At 34.4% G+C, this 16,066-nt stretch overlaps 1 protein-coding gene across 2 annotated transcripts in view; it reads right to left on the minus strand.

Moving 5' to 3' along the window:
- The window catches only part of arap2 (ArfGAP with RhoGAP domain, ankyrin repeat and PH domain 2), a 196,489-nt gene that overhangs the window by 136,491 nt on the left and 43,932 nt on the right, over positions 1-16,066 (minus strand). For both annotated transcript variants that reach the window (XM_056462289.1, XM_056462288.1), the window contains exon 8: positions 2,401-2,521. In XM_056462289.1, coding sequence (XP_056318264.1) covers positions 2,401-2,521 — 121 coding nt within the window. The remainder of the gene's footprint in view (positions 1-2,400; positions 2,522-16,066) is intronic.

The following is a 16,066-nucleotide window of genomic DNA, read 5'->3' on the forward strand; positions in this document are numbered from 1 at the left end:
GTAAACAAATATTTTAGAGGAACTGGTACATAAAGTGTTTAATGTCAACAATGAATGAAGAGCCAGGGCATCATTTCTTCCATGGCAAATACACAATGTATCTACAGTATTGACCTTATTCTAAAATGCAGAAGTGCGCTCGTTTTTTCGATTGTTTTAGAACTTCCGATTCAGTTGCCTCTGGGAGAAATGACTAGGAATAATAAACCGCAGAAAACGGTCAAACTACTTGCTCTACAAACAAATGTGTTCATGACTATACAGACCAAGTAGAATAATATAATAAGAAAATATCAGTTTGCAACATCAAGCAGCCTAAGGAACGGAAGTGAATGAGACCGGAAGTCTCGAACCAAAAAGTCTCAAATGGCTGCGCCCACTCGTGCATGAGAAATATAGTCAATATTTGTCTGTCTGTCTGGGTTCATGAAACAATTTAGGCTGAAGTCAGCACAGCAAGTATTAGTGGCTGATATACGGACCAGTGGTTGAATGAATGTTATGTCACTACAGTATTTAGACTTCGCTCCCATTGGTAACCACTTATAAAAGTTGCTTGTTATTTGCATAAAGTAGAGCATTTCTGAACGCTTGTTGCATATCTACCATTGCTCGTCATGCCTACATCCCGTCTGGTACCAGTCCATGGATTAATTGGTACCTGGTCACACAAGAAATCATTAATTATTTCAGTTTTATTTACTATCTGAGTCTAAACGATCTTTTATTTTAAAAAAAACTGTTATTTTGAAAAATGATCGTATTCTCTCGGTTACATCTCGGTCATTTGAGTGCCAAAATTGAACCCACAAGCTAGCAAAATGAGTAAGAAACAGAAATCTTTGGAAAGTTTTTGCGGAGGGGAAAAGGCCCAGTTAAGGGCCCAACCCATTTGTCAACAAATCAGGTGAATACAACATGTCTGTGCAAGAAAAAGATTAACTGCTTGACATTGCAAATGATGGCGGCCTTAGGGGCCATTCACATATCATGTCTTCTCAATGCAGAAGTTTATTTCCAATGGAGGCACATGGCTTGCGCGTGCGCGATGTGCTCACATCTTCCAGGCAAACCCATTTGAAAGTGTCTCAATTTTTCAGAAAGCAACAAATACACCGCAACTCACATGACAAGTACTGACCAAACAGCTTCATACTTTGTATGGAATATACACATTTCGATTAATTATTATTATTTAGTTTAATTATAGACTAATTATCTCAGTCAAACACAGAACACCCAAATGAAGCAGTGTTGTGTAATTATATCCATTAATAAAACTTGTATCAGAGTTGCAGGAATGTTTTGTAAGCTTGTGATCTTCTGAGAAAACAGTTGATGGTCACCTAGCAAACTACCCCCCACCCTGGGCTGCAGTAAAATTGTCAAGCATTGACTAGTGTGCGGTGATAAAAAGGTTGGGGACCACTGGTCTAGATAAAAGACAAAAATATGAGCCCCATGTTAACTCTAAAACACTGCATCATTACAAAGTTACAATTACTAACTCAAGTCCCACAAAAAGGCTGGTCATTCAAAACAAATGCACAAGAGGGCAGGACAATCCAGAGAATATTCATGGGTAATCAGTTCAAGACTGCAGCTTGAATTGTTATGGGTTTTTGTTTAAAATGTCTTAGATATTTTGCAACACTGTTCTAATAAAACTGTATTCTCACAACTAAAACGCATATTTTGAATGATACAGTAAAGAAAGTACTTCACAAACAACCTATGGAAGTACCATAATACTGTATAATGCTTTGATTTCACAAATTAAACTAAACAACACAAAATACTGCTAAAATGCTATTACTAATCCAGCTTTTTTTATATTAAACAATATCTTCCAATAAATCACGACTTAAACTAACCTTCAGAGCCACAAAATACTTAAACATTTTTAAATTGATACTAAATTACAGCTAAAGCACCAGACTACTCCTTAAACACCACAAGTCTCTCCATTAAAACCATAATCGGGCCTTTTCACAGTCTTTAAATCAGCCTCCATTGCAGCATAGTAATGAATATTAAGGAAAAATAACCCGCAAAATGCACAGTCAATGGTGTGGCAACAATATGCACAATCAGGGTGTTTACTGTTTATATTAAATCTGAAACTATCATCACATTCTCAGTTGTTTTTAGCTTTGCAGCAATTTTTTGTGATCTCCTTGAGACGGGCTGGCTCTTCTCTCTCTTTGACTCTCTCTATCTCTCTGCTGTGGAAGATCTACTCAAAGCATCTTATCTTATACAGTAGCAGTGATGGTAAGGCGATAAAATTTGAGTGCAAAAAAAAGATAAAAGATCAAGAGTGAGAGTGGGAGTGAATTGGTTTAAAAGAGATTAGTGGAGAGGGGAATGAAAACGTTTAAGAAAAGTAAAGAAACTCACCTTCTTTCTCTGCCCGAAACACAAAGGTTCTTACAGAAGTGACCACCTCAAACTTATTCTCACCCAAACCACGGATTTGTTTAACTGCTGAAACAGGTATCAGGCCCTTTGAGTACATCTCCTGCAAGAGATGAGGAGACAGAAGAATTATTCACTGCACAAAACCGCATACGGGCAGGACAGTTACAGAATACCCGTCACAAGTCTGCATGTAAGATGAAAGTTTTGAGTGAATTTATGTCTCTCATGATCTTGGAAAACATAAGCAAAGAACAAAACAAAACAACAAGCAAAACTAAAACATTTTGTATACGTTTCATAAAGTCACATTAAAGGCCACCTATTTTATCTCTTGGACTAGACGCAAGATAAGACTTTGGTGTCTCCAGAATGAGTCTGTAAAGTTTCATCTTAAAATACCCATCGGATTATTTATTATAGAATGTATAATCTGACCATTTTAGGCTGGGGCTTTAGGTCCAAATGAGCTGCTTCTCCCCGCCCATCATTTCGACAAGCATGTCTGCTTCTCATAATGCGTTACGTCAGATAAACAGCAGTCAGTGATAGAGACAGACACGGATGAAGCAGAAATATGGTCATTAGTCAAAAATACCAAGTTTATCTGATGTATTGGTGGTGTAGTCTATTCAAGCCTTTCTGAAACGACACCATACACACAAACCTCCATGATGATACACGATAATCTCGGAGTTGTAAGGTAAATTTTAATCCCAGTTTTTTTGCAAAATGTTCTGTGGACATGTGTATAGATGTTATCATGGAGACTTGGTGCCTGTCAATCAATTCAGTGAGCGGGGAAAAAAACGCACCTCTACGTCACTTTGCGGTGGGCCTCAAAATCACTGGAATTTGGATCCTATTTTAACATCAGGAAATTTTAAAAAAGAGACTTGTTGTGTTTATATCACTCCAATATGACAGTGGACACACTATACATACACTCAGTTCTGTTTAAAAAATTGATTTTCATCATAAGCGCCCTTTACGTTTACCACAGTTATGCATGCCATTTTTATTTAAAAAATAAATAAATAGTAATAATAATAATAATAAATAAATTAATTAATAATGATATATATATATATATATATATATATATATATATATATATATATATATATATATATATATATATATATATATATATATATATATATACAGTGCTCAGCATGTATAAAACGTGCTCTCTATTAAACATCACCTGAGAAACAAATAAAGGAAGTCAAAATTCTCAGGAGGGCTATTTTCAATTTATTTGACTTTATTTAATCAAAATGCATACCAAAACAAAACATAACATTACGGAAGCGAAAAAAGAAACTAAACCAATAAAAAGAAGACATTTTGGAAAAACTAAACAAAATATAAAAAGGCATGCGTTTGATCAGTAAACACAAACGCATGTCTGTCATGATCAGTGTTGGGGAAACGCGTTAATAGTAATGCACGTTACGTAATAATATTAGTTTTCCAAAGTGACGAGTAATATAACGCATTACTTTTAAAAATAAGTAATATTATTTGACTTACTTTTTTTTTTAAATAACACGAGTTACTTTTTACCTTGCTTAATTGGCTTTTATAAAATATATTGCGGGATAAAAATGACCTTAGTCAGGTTGAATCACACACTCAATGAGAGAGGGAACAGACAGTTGTCTCACACTCATCATTATCATCAGGTCTGTTTTTTTCACAGCAGATGAGTCAGTGTACTGTTCTACTAACTGAATAACTCTGGATATTGGTTGATTTCGAGTCAGAGGGGGTCTCGGTATGTTAATACTGAAGACAAACTGTCGATTCAATTTAATGAACTGGTTCGACCAATTCACTTAGAAGATCCAATTAAAACAAACGATTAATTTGCGAATTGCCCTTCATAACTGCAGACAGTCAGAAACAGAAACAATGGTAGGCCGGAGACTTACATTTCTGCAATGGATTCTTGCTATTTTGAACTCATCGGAGAAAAGAAATGGATTGTTGTTAAGTGTAGATTATGTGTAGGTACAACCCTTGATAGCTGCAAGAAAAACAACACTGAAAGTAAAACAAGCATTACACTCTCACCCCACCTCCAGCTAAACACCAAGTGATTGACATCAGTTCACGTTCTCCCGGTAAAACAATTAATTTTAAATCTAAACTAAATAAAAATGGTTATTGCTTTTATCGTTGAGGAGATACAGCCACTGTCTACTGTAGAAGCGACTGTGGTATTTAATATAAAAAGGTTTTTTTTTTCTAGAGAAACGATTTGCTCATATGCTAAGGCCACGTGAAGCAATTTATTCAATGTATAAAGCTCAAAGATTTATTTTGATTTGGGGATTTTTTTATTGCCTTAGTCTTCATTTTGTTATTAAACATTTTAAAGGTTTGAAATCTGTTTTTGCCTTATAAATTATTAGTACTCTTAAGGCTCGTACATATCCGGGATGCTTTTCGTTTGCATTTTTCATCTGCGTTTTGAGAAGTTTTCCGGATTCAAACCCAAGTGATTTTCACTGGTGTCGAGCAGAAGAGTATGCAAAATCACTCCTTAATGTTAGATGGCGCTACACAACTTTAAGCTTCTGACACCCGCTTGTAACAAAGAAGAAAAGAATAGAAAGCTGACATGCTTGTTGTTAAAGGTGATTTGAACAAGCATGGATGGTTCAAGTGGCAGCTCCAGCTCTAGCGATGAAGAAATGCTTATTGTTCACCAGTGCAATAAGCAGCTCCACGTTCATATCGCCTGCATATGTACACATGCATTGACATTATTGTGCTTGAGCGCCTCCAATTGCTGTTTACTGTAACTTCAGCAGCTACGTGCATGTGAACAGCAGATTTTTATGTGGCGCGTCAAAACAAAAAACGAGCATAAGGCATTTTTTTAAAAAGGACGATTTTACACCTCGCGTAATGCTTGTTGGTGTGCACGATCACATTGGCGCCCTTTATTAAGTCACAAGACGTTAAACGTCGACGGAAAACGCAAGCAAAAAGCGTCCCAGTGTGAACGGTACTTTAGGCTTTATTTCAATCTTTATATCAATGGACAGTGAATTTACTTAACTAATAACACAATACATTAAAAATAGCAAAACACATACTTTACATGCTGTCATTAATCTGTCTTTACAGCATGTAGAGCTCTGGGCTCAGAAAATTGTCAAAATAAAATTGTATCATACATTTTTAAAGGAAAATTAAGGTGTATAAAGGTGGCTGTTAAATGCAGAGTTCCTCTATAAAAAGTGAAAATAAAAACACCTGCAAGCTCTGAAAGAGATCAAACCTCAGTCAGGTAAGGTAAAGTAACACAAAAGTAACTCAAAAGTAACATAGCGCATTACTTTCCATAAAAAGTAAATCAATTAGTTACTTTTTGGGGCAGTAACTCAATATTGTATTGTACTACTTTCAAAAGTAACTTTCTCCAACACTGGTCATGATCATTAAAAAAACCGAGACAAAATGTGAATGCATATCAAAACAGTACTAAAAAATTGTATGACAAATAAGATGCGCTGTATTACTATTAAATAAATGCAACAAAACTTTTTGACTGGCAGTGTACAAACATACTGCAACCTCTCATACATCATACATCATTTTTAACAGAAACCTTGATCCAGCCATAATACATCTGCTTTCTATAAAAAAGAGAGAGATTGAGTCAAGCACACACTCACACACACTCAAGCAGGCCTGATTCCTAATACCAGTCCCCAGCTAACAGGCTCGGCACTCCAGTATTTATAGTCTGATGTTTTGTGGGGAAAGATGAGGGAAACAGAGCTAGTTGTTTAGAGAAAGGAGTGTTTGGTCTCTCTGTGTGCTTCAAACCAACATAAGCCTCCAAAGCAGCAGTAGAGCTCTGTGAGACCTCCTTTAGTCTACAGAACTCATACACAGCACTCCAGCCGCTCTGAAACAGCAGACTGTGATGGATAGAAAAGGGCAAACACTGTGGAGAACTGAAAATGAAGAGAGACGAGGAGAGGGAGACAGGAGCTCTGTTCCAAAAACCCAGCCAGCCACCTACGCTGGTAACATTTTAGGCAACACGGGTGACAAGTCTGTTCTTAAAGCCAGACGTCTTCATTAAAAAAAATAAATAAACCTTGGTTTGGCCGAATACTAAGGTAGAATTGCATGCTTTTTGTGAAGAAGGCAAGAATGCACTGTGGTGAGTATACTCATTAAAAAAAATACAAATAATAAGGTTCAGACGGTTAAAAGTTTGGAGTTGGTTACTTTTTTAATGTTTCTGAAATAAGTTCTCAGCCAGATTTACTGAATCAAAAACACTGCAACAATAATATTAGGTGTGTCCCAAATCGTATACTTATGCACTATTCTACGTCATTTTGTAGTATAAATAGTGTAAGTAGTGTTCACACTGAAAACTCTAAAAATAATAAGTGCACTTTAATTACGCGGATGATGCACTTATTCAACCACCAAAATGAAGTGTGAAATGATGGACACTTCACGCACGCAATAGCCGCAGATTTGCTTACCTATGGAAGGGGCGGAGCTATCGGACACTCATGCTGGATTACTTTATTTATTTTGGACTGTGAAAGCAGTATTCTCCTAGGAGAGTGATATTAGCACCTCCTGATGATGAATGTGGTTGTACTCATAGCAGGTATTATTTGGTAGTTTGGTCATTTATTTCACTAATTTGGCAACAGTCAAACATCATCTGGGAAACGATTTGAATTTCCACTTGGTAAAAAAAAAAAAAAAAACATTAGTGTTCCATTTGGGATGACACTACATACATATACTATGCTGTTGAGTGTGTAAGTGCATAGCGCATTAGTGCATAGTGTATAGTGTATAGCGTGCCATTTGGGATGCAGCTATTGACTTACATAAAAAAATACACAAACATTATATAAGCTTAATGTGTTAAAATCATATGTGATACACATAAAAAAAAAAACATTTTCATGTGGAATAAAAAAGATGAAAATTATCCAAAACCACATTTTTCATGTTTCACGTGACTCAAAAAAAGGACTTTTGCTGCTAGTTCAAAGTACTTATTTAAAATGAGTTGAAACAACAGACTTATTTGTTTTTTTGAAGGGAAAACTTAACTGTTTTGTTCATTCCACCTGAATTTGTAAAAACAATTAAAAGTAACTCACTTTTTTATATGTTTCCCAGATTATGTTGAACAGAGTAAGAAATTTTTCACAGTATGTCTGATAATATTATTTCTTCTGGAGAAAGTCTTATTTGTTTTATTTCAGCTAGAATAAAAGTAGTTTTTAATTTTTTAATAAGCATTTTAGGGGCAATATTATTAGCCCCTTTAAGCTATTTTTTTTTTTTTTTTTTTTGATAGTCAACAGAACAAACCATCATTATACAATAACTTGCCTTATTAGCCTAACCTAGTTAACCTAATTAACCTAGTTAAGCCTTTAAAATGTCACTTTAAGCTGTATAGAAGTGTCTTGAAAAATATCTAGTAAAATATTATGTACTGTCATCATGGCAAAGATAAAATAAATCAGTTATTAGAAACTATTATGTTTAGAAATGCGTTGAAAAAAAGTATTTTCTCTGCTAAACAGAAATTGGGGGAAAAAATAAACAGGGGGGCTAATAATTCTGACTTCAACTGTATATATTTTAAATATAATTGGCCGTGGTATTTCTGAAACTAATACTTCATTCTAATATGCTGATATGATCCTCAAGGAACATTACTTACTTTCTCAGGGACACTCTTGGTAATGGATATTTATATGGCAATGTGGATGTATTTGGTCTTGGCGGTATTGACCTTATTCTTCAGTGCAGAAGTGCACATGTTTTCATAATTGATTTAGAACTTCCGATTTAGTTGCCTATGGGAAAAATGACTAGGAATAATAAACTGCAGAAAACAATCAAACTACTTGCTCTACAAACAAGTGTTAGCATTATTAAACAGACAAAGTAGAATAATATAAGAAAATATCAGTTTGCAACATTAAGCAGCAGAACGAGCTGTTTTTAACGTCTAAAAATGAATGGAAGTGAATGAAACCGGAAGTCTCCAGCCATAAAGATTTAAATGGCTGTGCCCGCTCGTACGCGAAGAAAAAAGTGAATAAATCTGCTATGCTGCTGCTTTGATTATTATGGCAGAGCAGGTACCAAGACCTGCTCCTGCCAGTATATACACAGAGATGCCGTCTGAGAATATAACATGTTGCTGCTGCAAACATAATATGTAACCCTGACCTGGAGAATTTAAACCAGGGGTGCCTAAACTCTGTCCTTGTAGGCCGGTGTCCTGCATATTTTTGTTCCAACCCCAATTAAACACACCTGAATTTCATCTAACAGTGTTAACATCATATGCAAAACACATAAAAACACATGAACACCCCTAATTTAAACTGATGAGGATCAAGCTCATTCGCTGCTGAGTTGGCAGGAACCAATCTCCAGCGCCATAAAGTTAATGACGGAGCAGATTAGGTGACCTATCAGTACGCCCACTGGGAATGTGCATGCAGAAATCCACAGATTTCGGCAGATTTTTAGCCCATGATTGAGTCTGTTTATTTACTTGTGTAAATGTGTGTAAATGTATATTTATTCAGTCTTTTTAAAATTATTTGCAGTAATATTATTGACTAATGTGAAAATGTTCATGTGATTTATTTACAATAGTTTGTAATATAAAAGTAATATGTTGTCTTTTAGTAGATGTATTATATAAGAGACTTGCTTTACCAAATAAGTGGATCTAATTAGATTTGCATTGTGAACATTAAATAAAAGTTTAAAAAGTGTCGTTTTTTTAATCTGTTATATTAAGTTTTTAGTCACGATACAGCAAAAATCATTCCACATAAATCCACAGATTTTTTAAATTAAATTCTGCACAGAAATAGCAAAAAATGTCCGCAAATTTTGTCTCGCACTACCTATCAGCCTGCGCATGCATACATTTTTATGGCAGAGATTTCACAACTTGAAAATGTTGTGCTTAATAATAAAACTAATTAGTGTTTTGTTTAAACTATAATATATTTACACCCATTCATGTATGAAAAGAAATATCAAAAGAACAACTTTTTCCAAAAACCTTCACTTTTTAAACAAATCAATGCAGTTTTCCTAAATAAAATTATTAATTTATGAACGAAAAACAAACTCAAGAATGGTACTGTATAAATTTAATCATAAATATAGTATTAATGCAGTATTATGCATATTTAGGTCACACTTTATAAGATTTCATTAGTTAATGTTACCAACATGATGTAATAATGAACAATACTTGTATGATCATTCACCATGTCCTAATGCATTATTAAAATCCAAATTCTCACTTAGTATAAATTAATGCACTGTGCACTTCATCACCACTAACATTAACAAAGATTTTCAAATGCTGCTATAAATGTATAGTTCATTATTTGTTCATGTTAGTTAACTATGAACTAATACAAATAGTGTAAAGTGTAATAGTGTAAAGTGTTAGTCTTATTTATTATAAAGTATGTCATTACATCTAACGGAGTCAAACTGTACAGTACATATGTGGGTCATCCCAAAACACTCAATTATGAGGTTTCATTTCAGTCATGAAGCCTTAAGTTCAGGAGCAAGAATGAGCTATAAAGGAAAGAGAGTGAGACGGAGGAAGAAGAAGAAAAAAGAAAAAGAAAGCTTCATTTGTCCATTTCAGTTGGCTGTTAATTATTATGATGACCTCGCACTATTTCTAGAACTCGTCCATCCAGAAATAGCCGAGAAGATTTAGTGAGGGACCCCCTCCTCAGCTGGCGATAATGGAGGAGGTGATGCCAAAGATAGACAGCAAGAGAGCAGATGATGGAGAGAAAGCTGAGAGAATGAGAAAAGAGAGGGATATGAGAGCTTGGGGGCCGCTTGATAGAAGGAGAGAGAGAGAGAACCAAGGATCACGGAAGAGAGGCTCACGAAAGCGGAGATTGCGAGTGAGAAAGTGGGGTCAAAGAGAGCGCCATCTCCTCAAATTAAGGCAGCATGTTAACAACGATGGCCGCCGCTAACCCTAATTATTGTAGGGGGCAGCCATCTCCTCTCTCCGGGATTTCACTCCTCCTTTTTTGCATTCCTCCTGCCGCAGTCGCGTTTCGGCGGCAAAAAAGCTCGCCGGCATCTTAATGAGACTTCCTCGGTCTGAAATGTGGACAGCCAGGAAGAGAGGAAAGGGGGATGAAAGTGAAGAGGTGTGCATGTTTATAGGAAGCTAAGTGGCAATAATGAGGCGCTCTCTAAGCTGGCGTTAATTATTCATTATAATTACAATTTTCAGGGTCGGAGCGATGAAGGGGGCTTAAAGAGTACATGCGCAAATGCAAGCGCATCCATTAAGAGTTTGGAAAATGGTTTAAGTACTTTGGTGTGTGCTTATACACAGACGCTGAAACTGTCTGACAAAGACGAACGCTGCACGGAAAGTTTCTCGCAGGAGGTAGCTGGCGACGCGACGGCATGTGATGCCTACAGAAGGCTGTTCTATATATGCACTTTGATGTTCACAAACGCACATAGGAATGTGCAGTAGAGTTGAAGGGACTGACTGATGAAGTCTGCATTGGTTCAGAGAGAGAGCCAGAGTGCTGTAATGCCATTAGCTCTTGTTTTTTGCCAGAGCTGGGCCAGTTCTGTAATAGAGCCATGGGGACACCAGCTGGAAAAAGAATGCCATTGCAGAGGAAGTGTGTCCTTCAATGTACTGAAGAATACATCAAAAGAATACATTTTAATTGTTTAATAAAAATACAGTATTAACACCAATATTGTGAAACTTTTTTAATTGAAAACCTTTTTAGCAGCCATTACTTCAGTTTTCAGTGTCACGTTCAAAATCATGACATAATGGTTTACAGAAAAGGAGTGCAGTTTTTAACAACAGTTCTTATCATCAACATTTATTTTTAATTTTATTTAATTTTATTGTTTGTTTGCTGCTTTATATTTTCCTGGAAAGGACAATACATTTGAGGAATCGTTGACATTCTGAAAGTTCAAAAGTAATAAATAGAAGTTATTGTGTTTAAAATTTGCTGTATTGTTATATATATATATTACTATTGATCATGTCTACTAATGTAAAAAAAAAAAGTGTTTTCTAATTTTTACTTTGGATTAATAGTAACCACAATTTTAACAAAAAAAATCTAATTATATAGAATTTCTAAAAAGCATTTTTTTAAAATACTAATATATATATATATATATATATATATATATATATATATATATATATATATATATATATATTTTTTTTTTTTTTTTTTTTTTTTTTTTTTTTTTTTTTTTTTTTTTTCTTTATTGAACAAAGTAAACAATACAACTTTAAATTGTCTGCTACAAAATACCAACCTTAATCAGACAACAGACAAGCATCATAAACTTGTGTAAAAAAATGTAGTAAAGAGATTAAAAAAAGCTGTTCTATTAAATCACACAGAATTACAGCATTCTTTTTTTCTTCATTTGCTTAAGTAATAGAAAGTAAAGACATAGTTCCTTGTGAAATACATATAATTTGGGAGAAATTTTTTACCTATGGTTGTTGCTAGATTGGATATGGTTGTGGCCGGAAATCAACTAGAATTATTTATAGTATTCATAAAATTTCCCATTTATTGTATTTTATTAGCCTCTACCCCTACACCAACCCTAAACCCAAGTCACAATACTGTAAAATTATTAATTATTGTCATACAGTGTCATAGAAAATGCTGCTATATTGATGCATATCTCACTTCCGGCCAGCCGCATACCCGATCCAAACTTTAACACAATCTATTCTTATGTAAAAAGATCTTCCTAAGAATAACAATTGTGTTAATTGCTAAATCATGCCTTTCATCTTTCAAAAATAAACCAAATATACATTTTCTTTTGTTAAAGCATGTAAATCTTCAAACTTAGAAAATAACCAATAAAGCAAATCATCCCAAAATGCACAAGCAAATTTACAATCATAGAAAAGATGCTCTTTAGTTTCAATTTGATCGAAAAACATTAATTTATCAACTTTACTTCGGCGTAAAAAAAATTACTGACAATGCAATTTGGAAACACTGCAAATGATAGAAAAATAATTCAAAATGCCTCAAAGAAGAAAACGTTTGGAGTGCATTATTGATGCTTAAAAAGTTTAAATGCATCTTCCTCTGCTTGTAAACTCGTAAACTAACACTTACGATCGATTCATGTGATTGAATTGATAAAATGTGATTAACAGTCGATACCGATCTCTGGCCGATCGATCGGAGCTTCCCTAGTATTCATATTTACATATATACAATTATACAAAACAATGAATTAATTAATAAAAGCAGCACTAAATGAGCACTTTAGAAAGTTACCTGAAGTATCCTGTAACACTGAAAGTTTCATTTTGCGATTAGAAGAATAACATATGATAACAACATAAATGTAAATAGAAAATTTTTATATTTATTACTGTTATATTTACTATTATATTATATATATATATATATATATATATATATATATATATATATATATATATATATATATATATATATATACATATATATATATATATATATATATATATATATATACACATATATATATATATATATATATATATATATATATATACACATATATATATACACATATATATATATATATATATATATATATATATATATATATATATATATATATATATATATATATATATATATATATATATATACATATATACATATATATATATATATATATACATATATACATATATATATATACATATATACATATATATATATATATATATATATATATATATATATATATATATATATATATATATATATATATTTATTTATTTATTTATTACTAATCATAGAAGTACAGCCTCTAGTGAAATTATTGTAAACTTTCGAAAAGTAGTACAGGTCATGGGAAGCTCACGTTCGCCCCAAGCTGGATGACTACAACTATCAATACCAGAGGGCAGACTGTGAGAAAGCTTTGCACTGGCGCTCCCAGAAGACTCTAGAGCTTTTCTGGATTTTCTACATAGATGTACTTCAGGTACAAGGTAAAGTGATCCCAACCCAAACATCTCCACACTGTCTGCTTACCGACAGGTGACACTAAACCTTTTCCTCAGACACACACACTCTTAAACTATCTGAAAGTGTAACTTGGATCCCCTGACTTCGCAGACCTGTTCGCAAGGTTGATGAAACCTCAGGTAAGTTTGCAGGAGTCCATGCTGCTCCATCCCCAAGGGCTCTACAGAGAACCAGTGGGAGTGTGGTGCTCGCCGCTCTCCCACGCTTAAGGAGGTCTCTGATTGATGACATCATTATGTGATGTCAAGAAGCCAATGTGATTGAGACTAACCATTTTAATCAGAGGAAAGAGACTGAAAAGAAAAGGCATCTGCTAAGGGAAATCAGCTGGATACTCTCTTTAAAATGCAACTTTTAGTAATGCTAGGGTATTTTTAATGTATTTGTTATATGTAAAAAAAACTCAGCGACTACTGTTGTGATGAGATCTCATGACATGAAATATACACTACCTGACAAAAGTCTTGTCATCCATCCAAGTTTTAGGAACAATAAATAATAACTTGACTTCTAGTTGATCATTTGGTATCAGAAGTGGCTTTATAAAAGGCAAAGGCCTCTAGATTAGGCTTATTTTACAAAATAAAATATGATCATGCCTTGATTTTTAATTATTTAATTATGACAGTAAGATCTGACTTTGCTTAGACAAAAGTCTTGTCACTTAACAAAAATAATGTCCAGTATAGAATATAAAGTCATGGTGCAGTGGAAAACGAATGAATATTGTTTAGGACTTCGATGAGCTTGGAGGAATGTCATCTGGAATGACAAAGAAAGCTTTCTTGCAGGACTCCCAGAGTGCATGAAGATTCTTTGGATTCATCTTCAATGCCTCTTCCTTCATCTTAGCCCAGACATGCTCAATAATGTTCATGTCTGGTGACTGGGCTGTCCAGGAGCACCTTCACCTTCTTTGCTTTCAGGAACTTTGATGTGGAGGCTGAAGTATGAGTGTTCTATCCTGCTAAAGAATTTGTCTTCTCCTGTAGTTTGTAATGTAATGGGCAACACAAATGTCTTGATACCTCAGGCTGTTGATGTTGCCATCCACTCTGCAGATCTCTCGCATGCCCCATACAGAATGTAACCCTAAACCATGATTTTTCCTTTACAAAACTTGGGCTCCATGTGGGTTCCTCTAGGTTTTCTACTGTATTTGTGATGATTGGGATGCAGTTCAACATCTGAAAAAATCTACCTTCAGCAACTTTTCCAAATGATCAACTGGAAGTTATTATTTGTTGCTCTTACAACTGGGATTTACGACAAGACATTTGTCAGGTAGAGTAAATCAAGGGGTACTTGTTTTTTATTTGACTTTTTAAAGCTTTGGTTATTGTGTAATGTTGCTGATTCAAAGCAGCAAATATGCAAAGTTATGACATTCAAGTTTTAACGTTAATGGAAATATTTTCTCATACTATAATATTAACTTTTTAGGGCATACAACAAAGGGCTGGTCGATGTTACAATGACATCACAAACTCTAGAATTTACATAAAGCCCACTTCCAGACATGACATTTCCTTTAACATGTACAAGGCGGAAAGCAATTCAGAACACATATAGGCCAGCTGACCAATCATACCCCACTGCATGTTTCGTCCATTTTCAGGAGAATACAAATGGCAACATAGAATAAAGGTAAAATATGTGATTTTTTAAAACAAAGCATGAACAGATACACCAATATTTCTCATTGGATGAAAAGCTGTCTTGCATTATCAGCATAATTGAGTGTGAGGGTGAAACAGCAAAGTTCAGCGATTACTTTTTGAGTGTAGAGAGATTGACAAGACCACGATGAAGGATTTAGTCGGTAATGGAGCCCAAAGGTCTGACAAAAATCTTCTTGTCGAATGCATGCTTACTAGTGCTGTTCCCTATGCGAAGAGTATGTGCGTTTACAAAATTTGAAAGCGAAAGTAAAACACAACCATGCATTCGAAAGCAATTTCAAAATGCTTCATACTGATAGAAGCTCACTGATTTGAACAAATTATGTTACGTACAATGTTTTCCAACACAAAAACCTCTGCATGATATTCACCATCTAAGGCTTGTACAGTTGTAACCAAGGAAATGTTGAACAATTTGCATTTTGAGCATTAATAGTGTACTTTGATAATGTACTTATTGTTGGTGCTTAATCCGCTTTAATTAGAAGTTACAGAATCGAATAATTTATTGATGCGCTGTTCTAAAGCCTAAAGAGATTTGTGTGAAATCATACAGCAGGGAAGCCAGACAGTGAAGTTTGTAGCTTGTCCTGTCTTTTACTGCATTTAATTCATACTTAGGAAGTAGAACTGACTGGATATCCTTTACAACACAACAAGCTAAAGCATTTCAAAATATTCCTGCGGAGGATTTTATTTTCCAGTATTATATTTCGTCACTGATGATTTCTTTACAATACTGCGTAAAAATCTTGTCTTGTCTCTTTCTCCTGAAACTTAATATTGTGTATCGTCTCCAGTGTCTTTTGCACCTAACCAAAGGGAAACACA

This window comes from Danio aesculapii, chromosome 7 (assembly GCF_903798145.1).
Source record: "Danio aesculapii chromosome 7, fDanAes4.1, whole genome shotgun sequence".
NCBI lineage: Eukaryota > Metazoa > Chordata > Actinopteri > Cypriniformes > Danionidae > Danio > Danio aesculapii.